The sequence below is a fragment of the Lingula anatina genome, chromosome 1 (assembly GCF_051362555.1).
Source record: "Lingula anatina isolate TDL-2025a chromosome 1, LinAna3.0, whole genome shotgun sequence".
Taxonomy (NCBI): Eukaryota; Metazoa; Brachiopoda; class Lingulata; order Lingulida; family Lingulidae; genus Lingula; species Lingula anatina.
Window position 1 is genome coordinate 21,206,236 of NC_141767.1, and position 11,149 is coordinate 21,217,384.

At 35.1% G+C, this 11,149-nt stretch overlaps 2 protein-coding genes across 4 annotated transcripts; one reads left to right on the forward strand and one right to left on the reverse strand.

Moving 5' to 3' along the window:
• Positions 1–288: 288 nt before the first annotated feature.
• On the reverse strand, positions 289–8,783 carry LOC106176647 (HBS1-like protein). 3 transcript variants are annotated; one of them, XM_087002341.1, is made up of 18 exons: positions 8,610–8,783; positions 8,150–8,218; positions 7,734–7,895; positions 7,469–7,612; positions 7,252–7,299; positions 5,731–5,787; positions 4,948–5,302; positions 4,524–4,606; positions 4,057–4,216; positions 3,686–3,798; positions 3,174–3,290; positions 2,616–2,846; positions 2,310–2,483; positions 1,742–1,837; positions 1,330–1,433; positions 1,062–1,162; positions 748–892; positions 289–586 (listed from the first exon to the last, which is right to left on the reverse strand). In XM_087002341.1, the coding sequence occupies exons 1-18, from the start codon at positions 8,650–8,652 to the stop codon at positions 557–559; spliced, it is 2,232 nt and encodes a 743-aa protein (XP_086858467.1). In that variant the 5' UTR covers positions 8,653–8,783; the 3' UTR covers positions 289–556. The 3 variants fall into 3 exon arrangements, with proteins under 3 accessions (XP_086858467.1, XP_086858466.1, XP_086858468.1); XM_087002340.1 differs by having other exon boundaries at positions 5,731–6,930; XM_087002342.1 differs by lacking the exon at positions 5,731–5,787.
• A 12-nt stretch (positions 8,784–8,795) lies between these two features.
• Positions 8,796–11,112, forward strand: LOC106168765 (E3 ubiquitin-protein ligase TM129). Its single transcript, XM_013547936.2, has 4 exons — positions 8,796–9,118; positions 9,301–9,772; positions 10,063–10,222; positions 10,530–11,112. The coding sequence occupies exons 1-4, from the start codon at positions 8,899–8,901 to the stop codon at positions 10,776–10,778; spliced, it is 1,101 nt and encodes a 366-aa protein (XP_013403390.2). The 5' UTR covers positions 8,796–8,898; the 3' UTR covers positions 10,779–11,112.
• The last annotated feature ends 37 nt before the right edge of the window (positions 11,113–11,149 follow it).

The following is an 11,149-nucleotide window of genomic DNA, read 5'->3' on the forward strand; positions in this document are numbered from 1 at the left end:
CTGTGGACGTCTTTGAATTGCTTCTAAGAATTCACTTCCAGTAACGGAACCCTCCAAATTTCTGACTAAGAGCCCTTTGTGTGAGAATTTAGTCAACTCTTGTATCTGGCAACTAGGAATTAATTTTTGGACAAACTTTTTTGCCATATTAATGTGATCTTCACATACAGTTTGTTCTCATTTGGTGGCTGATTGCTAATACTGGGAGGTTGGCCTTGGACCTAAATGGGCAAATAAGGCATTCTCTATTCTTTAATCAAAAAAATAATGGTGTTCGAGAAACAAAGCTTTTGTTAACAATCACATTTATTTTTAAGTTCCCCAATTCGCTGTTTCACATCAAAATGAAGAAATCATCTAAAAACAGTAAATATATTTGTCTCTGTTAAAACTTGGTGCAATCTAGACCTTCTGGAGTATTGCACCTAATCCTTGAATTCAGTATCTAAGATTTCTTTTTATCGAGCTTATGCTGGGATAAAAGTCAACGTTGCTATCTTCTATATGTAGCCTCTGCCCCCTGTCCATGGAGTGTCCATTTAAAATGGTCATGGCTCTAACCCATATTTGCTTTGCTCTCAATGATCTAGAAACGGAAAAGAAATGTATTGTTTTATAAAGCGTTATATATAAAAATAATTTAAATCTTGTTATATGAACAATATAAAATACATAGAGTGAAGTGCCACATAACACAGTGATGGATTTCATCAAAAGAAAATTATAATACATATGAGGAAAACTTACTTCTGTGACTAGACCAGCAGCTATGGTCATGCCGCTGTAACGTAGCATAAATCTACCCAGATCTTTGTAATCTCTGAACATTTCTATGCAAATTGGCCGTCCCACTTCTATCTCAATCACGGCATTCATGTTCTTAGTTAAGCACCTGAATAAAATATTAAAACAGCAAGTGTTAATCATTAACACAAAGTAAACATGAACATCTGCTGGAATATTATCTGGGAATAAAAGCAATTATATGATTATTCTTCATTTATCACCTCTTACATTGTATTAAAAAAAAGGATCATGATAATGTTTGGCATTTCCTTTACCTTGGTTTTTTCTTAACAACCTCCCCTGTTGATTTGTGTAATTGACTAATCAGTTTTCTGATGGTGGCAGGCTCATTCAAAGTTTGGTAGTGGAGAACAACCTTTTTGAAAAAGGGAAAAATAATCCGAATTACTTGAAGACAACAGCATTAAAAAACTCCATGAACAAAAAGTACATCCTAAACTTTGAGAACTCGTACAGTAACTGTCAAAAATTGTTGGTAAATTTTAATCTTCATTTAAAGCTTTCAACATTACTACCACTCACCGGAAAACCTTTAGTTATTGGCACTTCAATGTTAAAGATGACCACTCTCGCTTTTATTCTTGTTGCTGACTTAATTGGGTTGGCAGGGTCACAAAGGATACTCCCTGAAGGTAAACAGGAAAGTATTAAACACGTCTTAACTTAATCAATTTCCTAAGATGGTTTAATATTTAACTTCCTATACCAGAACTTAAACTTGGAAAACAGACAAGAAATATTACTTAAGATCATTTTCTATTAGGCACTTTATTTCTCAAAACAATTCATGCTTTCTGATACACTACACATTAATACAATCCTGAGCTACACAAATTTCCTTCTTATTGTTTTGCTCAGAACATTTTATATTGAGCTTTCATTCCAATCAAGTATATCAAAATAACCCACTCTTTGTGTCTATACTCAGTCTTACCTATGTGCACATTGGACATATCAATCCCAGTAACAGTGACAATAGCATTGTCACCAGCTAAGGCACAGGGACATAGCACTTCATCAATGGTCACACCTGTAAATAAACATTTATTCCTTCAGTTCAGCAATCACTACAGAAACTGGACTTGCTGGACATTTCTTTTCTTATATGTATGATCAGTTCTGTTCATACTGATCTCGCAAAGGAGCATTATTTACATCTGTTGCATGCAAAATGTTTAACTATATGTATACAAACACACACACACACACACACACACACACACACACACACACACACACACACACACAAATATCTGAGATGACATATATTTTTTAACCAATAGTTTTATGTAGAAGTCCAAGTAAATGGCATACTTTTATATTCAGTAGGTGTTGAAGGCAAAATGGTATAGATTTGTCTAAAAAGTTCAAAATGGTTCTTAAATTAATATCGACTTTAATGTTAACTGAAATAAGCACAACATGCACACTCATTGAATTTGAAATATGAAGCACCAAGTGTCTGCATTAAAATTATTTGACAGGACTGTCTGGTGACTCACTTTTTACAGTGGCAGTTTCTCCTGCTGGCATTACAACCACCTTGTCTCCTGCCTGCACACTACCAGCCTCCAGACGACCACTGATGGAGAACCCACTCCCCATCCCCTTGAACACATCGGAAACACACATCCTAAATGGTTTGTTTACCAGGCGCTCTGGGGCTTTGAATTTATCTGGAAAGTAACAACATGTATTTTTGAAAGTTACCTTCAATGATTGCCATGATTGCTACTCTTTTTTTGATACAACTATATCATTTGTGAAACAAAAGGCACAGAGCACTTGTGGTGTGTCACATTCCTCACCTATCTGTTCTAATAATGTGGGACCCTTGTACCATTCCTGGAGCTTAGCCTCTGTTACCCTGGTTAGGTTTTCACCTCCAAGACCACTGCAGGGAATAAAGCTCAATTCAGCCTCTTTAAACCCTGCCTGTTTCAGAAATTGTTTCATCTTCTGGGTTACTTCATCAAATCTTTTCCTTGACCATTCAATTGTGTCCATTTTGTTGACCACTACAGCAAGCTGCGATACGCCTGATTGAAAACAAATGTGGATAATTTAGATGGAAAGTCTTCTAAAGTATTTAATCAAAAGTTCAAAATAAATGACCGATTCTTTTCTGTTTTTGCAATTAATGTAAAGGCGAATTAAATGATAAAAGGACATACAGTATGCATGTGTAGACATGAGAGGGTACCAAGATTCCAAGTAAATTGTAAGTGTAAACTAAATTACTGCTTATATCATAATATCAAGCAGGTCATGAAACAATTTCTACTAAATCTAAAAAAAACGTGTTCAGTACTATAATTGTTGATAAACACAATCTTATTTTGGCCTCTTGATGTATGGTGACTTACCTAAAGACCTGACTAAAAGGGCATGTTCTCTGGTTTGACCACCAGCTTCAAAGCCAGTTTCAAACTCTCCTTTGGTGGCATTCACAACCATAATTGCTACATCAGCTTGAGCAGCACCTAAATGATTCAGAATGACAAGTAAAAACCTAGACAAGACTGGGAAAATATAATTAACAAAATGATTATGGAAAAGCTAGATTTAAGAGAAAAAGGAGGAATTTTCAAGAAAATTTTCATATTTTATACATCAGCATAGAGAAATATATTTAACTTTTCTAAAAAACCCTTAATCCGGGCTCCCAATAAAACTTGACATGTATTTTAAATATATGAGTCAATTTAAAGAAATCAAAATACAATAATCTACATTTTAACATTAACTTCAGTATTTTCAGTATCAAAAAGCAATAACATAAAATTAACAAATATTTGGCATTTTTACTGAAAGAATTATCTGGATTAAAGTGGTCCTGTGACATGTCTTTGATCTGTAAATTGCTTTTATTCTATACCTGTTATCATATTGGGAATAAAATCTTTATGTCCTGGTGCATCTAGCAGGGTAACTATCCTGTTGTCAGTCTCAAATCTGGTTTGAGCTATATCCATTGTGACACCACGGCTCCTACAATAAAGAGAGGAATAAAATTAAATAAAGTTTAAAAATACATAAAAATTGACATTTAAAACTTATCTGATCTTAAACCATTTAGGTAAAAGAGCTACATTTTCCCCGTTTTCATTTAAACTAGATTTGTATATCATTAAAAAGTAAACAAATCCTACCACCAAATGCATTCATTTTTACAATTTCTGGTTTGTCAAGAGTGCTAAAACCTATTTTCTTAAGGTTTCTTCATAACTCTTGCTGTGCCACACCTACCTCTCTTCCTCTGTTTCATCAAGGACCCAAGCATATGCAAACGATGCTTTGCCTATCTTCTTTGAATCCTGTTCATACTTGTGCATAAGTTTCTTGTTCACAAAACCAAGTTGATACAGAAGATGACCCATCAGAGTGCTTTTGCCTGCATCCACATGACCTGGAGGCATAAAAATAATAAAATGGGTGAATTTAAAAAAGGACACAATTTGCAATTTCATCACATATCAATATTTCACCAAATATGCTGGTTTTTTAATTTTTTTATTTATTTATTTTTTTTTACAATCCTACATATCTTCAAAACTAAAGTAACAGTAACCACTTTACAGTTTGCTATGGTGAGATGAATTCTTTTGTAATCTTGGTTTAAATAACCTATGCCAACAAAAACTATAAATCAAAGCTTGCTGTCTACACCACAATACTGCCATTTCTCAACTTTAACAGACATAATTTAGACTTACCAATGACAACCAAATTTAGCAATTCCTTTCCTGTTTTTCTTTTCTCTATCTCTTTTTGGACATCAACTTTATCCTGTTTGGTCCTAGAACAAAATTAGTTAAAGAAAAAATCATATCCTCAAATTAATATTGTACCATTTTAAACACAACCTAGCCTTTTTTCTTTAAAACGAATAACTTTCAGCCAGGTCATATTTGATCCAATATGTGCCCTTTGGCAAAATAGCATTATAAAAGCAACAAAATCATACTTATCCATTCTATATAATCATCTTTGGCAAAATTACTAAACTTGCAAAAGTAGCAAGAGCTGAAATACAGAAACTCGGACAGTATTGTACAAATCTGTACAAGCAGACTCAAGTTACTGTTTCTGAGTAAACCGATTCTAAATTTTTCTGAAACAAAGGGAAATGAAAAATACCTGGAAACACTCCTAGTAATTCCAGGAGTTGCACAAGCCCCATCAACTGCCTTGCTGCCCCTCAGTGGCGATGCCTCAACATTGGCATTTCTTACTTTCTCTTCCTTGTCACTATCCACATTGTCAGAGTCGCCTCCAGCTAAACCTAGACCTGCTTTTTTGTCATTGTCTTTTAGAGTGAAACCCTTTGCCGGTGTTGCTGTCTTTGAAAATGTCATCCTCACTCCTTCAGATCCATTGGCCAGATCATTGGCCTTGACCTCAATTTCATTGTCCTTGACCTGGATATTTTTCTGATGCCAATCATCTCCAGCAGGTGGTTTGTCTAATTTAAACTCTGTATTGAGATTGGTTCCTGAATGAAAAGTTAATCTTAGGCTGCTTTTAAAAACTGAATTGAAATGAATATAAGTTATAAAAATTAAAACCCATATTAGGCACCCCTGGTTCAGCAATGTAAAAACAACTTCAACAACCTTAAGTAAACTATCAAACTTTCAAACTACAAAAAGAGGGAAACGAAGGCAATTTATAATGATACATTTGCAACCAGACAGCTTGTGAATAGAAAACTATTATCACAAGACGTTTCTACTTAGTAGGGTATAGATGCCAAGGGTTCTGTTTACACATTTTTTTAGCTATTGTATTTTGAATTAAATGAAAAAAAAAAAACTGTCCTTAAGAAAATAATTCCTAAATAGAGGGAGAGGTTCAAACATGAAAATAAATACATAGCAGAATAGAGAAAATTATAGCATCTCAGACTTCAAGGCCACTTACTGTCTGTCAACTTCTGCTTTCCAAATGCTCCCTTCTGCTTTTCTTTAACAATATCATCTGGTGAAGGGGTCGAGAAATCAAATAATTTTATGTGTTTCAAATTTTGAGCAGTGGGATTCTTGGTCATTTGTTTTGCAAAACGAAACTTTTTAAGTTGTCTGTTATTTGTTCGACCTGGCTTCTGCTTTCCACAGTGGGAGCAAACTATAGTTTTCCCAAATTGTGAGGGTTTTGAACAGTACTTTGAAATGTTTTTGGGGAGTTCTGATAACAGTAATTTGATACCAACAGCAGGTTTGTTCAGTGACTTTTCTATTTTTGTAAACATCAGTGACTTGGGTTCTTCTTTAATAGAACTCTGAGTAGTTTGCCCAGTCAAATTTCTTTGATCTTTCTTACGCACAGCAGATGTCAAGTCTATAACTTGAGAAACATCTGAAGATTTTGTAACCACATCTTTTATACCAGTCGAAGGCACTTGGGGGGATGGCCTCAGCACTGACATATTTTGAAAAAGGTTCGATTCCCCTTGTGTTTTTGATTGAAGAGTAGGGTTTGGAGACAGTAAAAACTGCAATTGACTGGATGCAACAGTTTTGGAGTGTTGGCCAGCAAGCTGGGATAGGGAGGGACCCCCAACCACGTTAGATTCCAAATGCTGAGCAGCAAGATGTGATAACGTAGAATTCCCACTTTTACTAGTTTTAGAGTGCAGTGAAGCCAGTTGTGATAATGATGGCTGTCCAGATGAATTAGAAGTTGATTGTTGATTAGGAAGATTAAACAGTGCTGGACTTCCATTCAGTTTTGCACCAGTAAGTTGTGACAGAGTTGACTGCTGCCCAATGTCTTTAGCTTGAAAATGCCGTGTAGCAAGTTGTGATAGCACAGAATTGCCATCTGTGGTGTTTTGAGTATGCTGGCTAGCAAGCTGAGAGAGTACACTCTTTCCACCTTTATTCTGAATTTCTGGTTGGGTCTTTGCCAGAGATAAATTACTGGTGGAAGTAGGGGCTTTAGTGTTGATTCTGTTGCCTACTGGTGAGTCAGGTTTTAAACCACCCCAAAAGTCAAGTTTCTTGGGCTTTATAAGACCACTTTGGATTGCATTGTTAGCATTTGAAGTGTTTGTGTTTTGTGTTTTAATATCTTGTATGGATTGAGCATCAAGAGATAGATTTTTAGTAATATCAGATGAATCTTACCTTAGATGAGCCACAGTCCAAGCAAACAATATACCATGGAATCCAATCAGGCAGCAGCAGACAAAGTAAAAGTGCACATGAAAAACAAACATAAGGGCATTATATTAGCGGAGTTTGTCTGTCATCTCCACACGAGCACATGCACTGTTAGTGTTACAGTAAATAAACATACCATAAGATGATAAATGGTTTACTAAATAATTGACGGGGAAAAATGAAAGGTGCCAAACATTCAAGTCCTACTTGTGGCAATAAAAAAAAAATTCTATTTGATCAAACAATATGTCTATAATTTCAACAGTCAGACTAGTCTTACCTCGAAATTTTCTCTGCTCTTGAGCAATCTCTGGAGGTTTTTCTTTAACTGAAATTAATCATAATCATGGTGTTAATACACCTTTCATCATATCTATATGCAGGAATGCCTATAGTATAATACTAAGATACTTCTTGATATAACTTGATATGTAAATTTATTTGCCAAGCAGATCTTTATGTTTAATATGAAAAATTTTAAAGAGAAAGTGAATAACCTGGACTTGACTGCTTTGTAAGGAGTGCATTCAGAGCTTTCTCTATATTGAATCCGTTGCTGAGAACAGCTTCCACAAGCACATGCTCTGGGAAGGCTTCACCCATCACATCTCTTATACCATCAAGGCAAGAATTCAGGCGAGCTGAAATATTAAAGGATATGCATTCTAATGCATATTTAAGTGTTACTTAAAATAAACAAATTTGTATTTGATTCAAGGATGAATTAACTTTCAATTTACATCTTATAAAATATTTAGGTACCTTCATCTACATCATTTAAAAGGGGCCTCCTGTAGTTTCTGGAATCATTTAAGGGATCTGGACTGTCACTCTCACTTCCTTCTTCTTCTTCAGGAATATCATCTTGTGACATGAAGGCTGACAGTGAATGGCCTTGGTTGCGGTCAAATGTAAACTGGGCAGCTAAAAAAGCAAAGATTTCACTTATCATATGTCCCCTTTGCCTCCCCCTCCAAAACAGGCGCACATACACACACTTATTACACCTAGAGTTTTCATTTTTCATTTGAATGGGTGACCAATGAAACATTTTACACAAAAATTGAATATATATTTGCGTTATGTCATGATACTGACACACACAACCGAACTTATTATGGTAAATTTGCACATGTACACAGTGGACTTGCAGTGCAGAATGGCACAGTATTGCCTACCTGTGCCAGGTGAAATACAGTAGTCATCTTCAATGGAATGACCATATATGTCATCTTCATGCTCACACTCTGCAAGGAATTCATATATGTTGTCATAACACTTTTGTTTTAATTTTTTGTATATATAAAAAATACGTACACCCCTTACAATATTTGTAAATAATTAATAAAAATAAAAAGCTATGAAAATATAGGGAAAATCATACGTTCGGATTTGCCATTATCAGAGAAGAAAATGTTACTTCAAACTGCATAATTACGAAAATATATACACATTATTTTTTTCTTTATCAACGTAAAAAGAACATAAACCTTACAATTAAATGTTTATTTATAACAGCCTCTCCTTCTACAAGTGTACACGTTGCAGGGTTTAGAAACTTATTTTACGTTGGAAATGTTTCACATCCTACATATGTAAACAACAAGTTTGCGCAGTGAAAAATCTTCATACACTTACCGTCATGAAAGTTCATGCCACGCACATGCCTATGTCTAGACATTGTGCTTGTTTTGAGAGTGATAAAAACTGATTCGACTCGTTATTTCAGAAAATAAGCACCCTTATCCAGCTGTTCCCAACTCAACGGCGCCATTCTTATGTGGAAAGAAATAACAAATGCGCATGCTCATTTTCAGAGATTCTTTCCTCCTTATATAAGAGATGACTTCCGTCAATAAGTGATAACGTGTTGCAAAACACTAATCCGATTATCTTTTTGTAATGTTTTTTCTTAAGTGTCTCTGAAATGTCAACCACTGTATACGGGCCAGAATACTGGCTGGTTACGCTGGTGTACTGGATGCTAGCGGCATGTTTTGTTGCGCCACCTTCAGAATTTGTTCATGGGGGACTTACTGTGCAAAATCTGTTGTCCAGTTATCTTGGCAGTGAAGAAATGAATTTTATCTATTACCATATCAGAAGAACTACTGCCACTGCTATCATTCACTCCTTTATTCCTCTTGGTAAGCATTCATATATTGACACTTGTTACCTAAGAAAAGATTCGAAAATATATTAACGAAGAATTAACTCATACTAATCGGTCTATTGTACTTTATTCTGAAAAAAATAATGCCAAGATAAGACCTGGGCACTTTTATTGTTTTATTCGCCCTATGATAAATGTATATTTTTGTCATTTTAGGATACTACTTCATTATAGGATTTGACATACAAGATTTGCACTTATATCATCTCCACAGAGCAAGTTTCTACTGGAAGATATACCTTGCTGCCTCCCTTATCATTCCTTTTTGTGTATGTCTACTGGCATATTTCTGGTCCCTGCAAAAGTGGAACAACCATCCAATAGCCAAAAATTTAGGTTATCTAGGAAACGGGGATTCATGGAGAGCAGTTGCATCCTCTATTGATGTTGAGTTCCGCCGAATCAACAAGTTCACATCTGGAGTACCAGGTAGAAGATTGTATGTGACAGACTCGTGGATTATACAGACAGCAGCATACCATCTTAATGTTGCACATCAAAGAGACATACATTTAACACTGAGCGGTGCTGAGGAACATGAGATCTCGCCAGAAAGTTTCCAGGGAGTCCAGTTTCTAAATATCACTGTTGCTTCTATCAATGAACATGTTCAGTCTTTTGTGATCAGGTTAGCCTCTGCCTATAACAAATGATGTCAAGTATGGGCTATCCTGTTTGTTAAAGAGCAGATTATTCTGCTCTGGTAAAGAGTATAAAAGAATAATGTATTTCCTTCTATGAGTTTTATTGAACTTGTAAATGGTGCAGTGAACTATAGACTGTGCAGTGGGTAATGCCAAATGTGAATGATTTTTTAAAAGAAATAACTTGTATCTATATTTATACAAGAAATGCACTTTTTGCCACTTAAATTTTTAAATGATCATTTTTACATTTCGATAAAAATTATTTTTGCAGGTTAAATTCCCTAGAGTATGGAGATCTGAAGGAGAAGCTACAAGCCCCAGTGCGCAATGCCCGTGAGATAGTAATCCATCAGTCCCTAGGAGACAGATTTCTTCTTGCTTTTAAAGAACAGATAGACAAGAATGCGAGGTTTAATGTGGCACAGGATGTGGTAGGTTTGCAAAGGATGCATTGAAATGTTCATATTTTATCATTACTTAGCAAATTAAAAAGAAAAGAATAGTTGAAACATCACAAATTTGAAAGTAGTGTACTTGTGTTATTATTTTTTATGTATTTATTTTGCCTCTTTGTTTTCTTTGACTGAAGTTTACATTATATAGTCAATTGCTAAAATGACACAGATTTTGATATTACTCATTGTTAATAACCTTGCTAAAATGACACAGATTTTGATATTACTCATTGTTAATAAACAAATGGGTAAATAAATGAAAAATTTAAAATTCTTTTTCTAGGAACTTGATTCCTGTATTGGCTGCATGCTGGTTCCAGCCAATACAAAGCTACAGAAGCTATGTGATCAGCCAGAAGAAGGAGAGTGCAAGCAGTGTTACTGCAGGCCACTGTGGTGTATAGACTGTATGGGCAAATGGTTTGCCAGCAGGCAGGATCAACAGAAACCAGAGCTGTGGCTAAGTGGAAAAGCACCTTGCCCCATGTGCAGAGCAACATTCTGTGTGCTGGATGTCAGTAGAATTGGCTGATAATAACCAAGACATAGAGACTTATTTGAATTCAGTCCATCATTGCTGCAGAAGTTACATAAGCACTAGTTTGTTTTTGCAAGAATTCCAAGGCAGCAGTTATTATTTTTAAAGAATTTTTTACTCTATGCAAATTATTCATCCAACTTCTCAATTGCCTTTTGAATTGAAAACTGGGAGGTTTGCAAAAATACTTGCAAACTTATTGGTTTATGATGCTGGATTTGAATGGCCACTACCAAAATTTAAGGAAAATTGAGTACTTGTGTGATTTTTTAGTTGTTTATTACAGCAGCTCCACAAAATAGAACACACTGTACAGACATTTGCATTAAATTGAGAAAATTAATTTAAAACAAAATAACAAGATA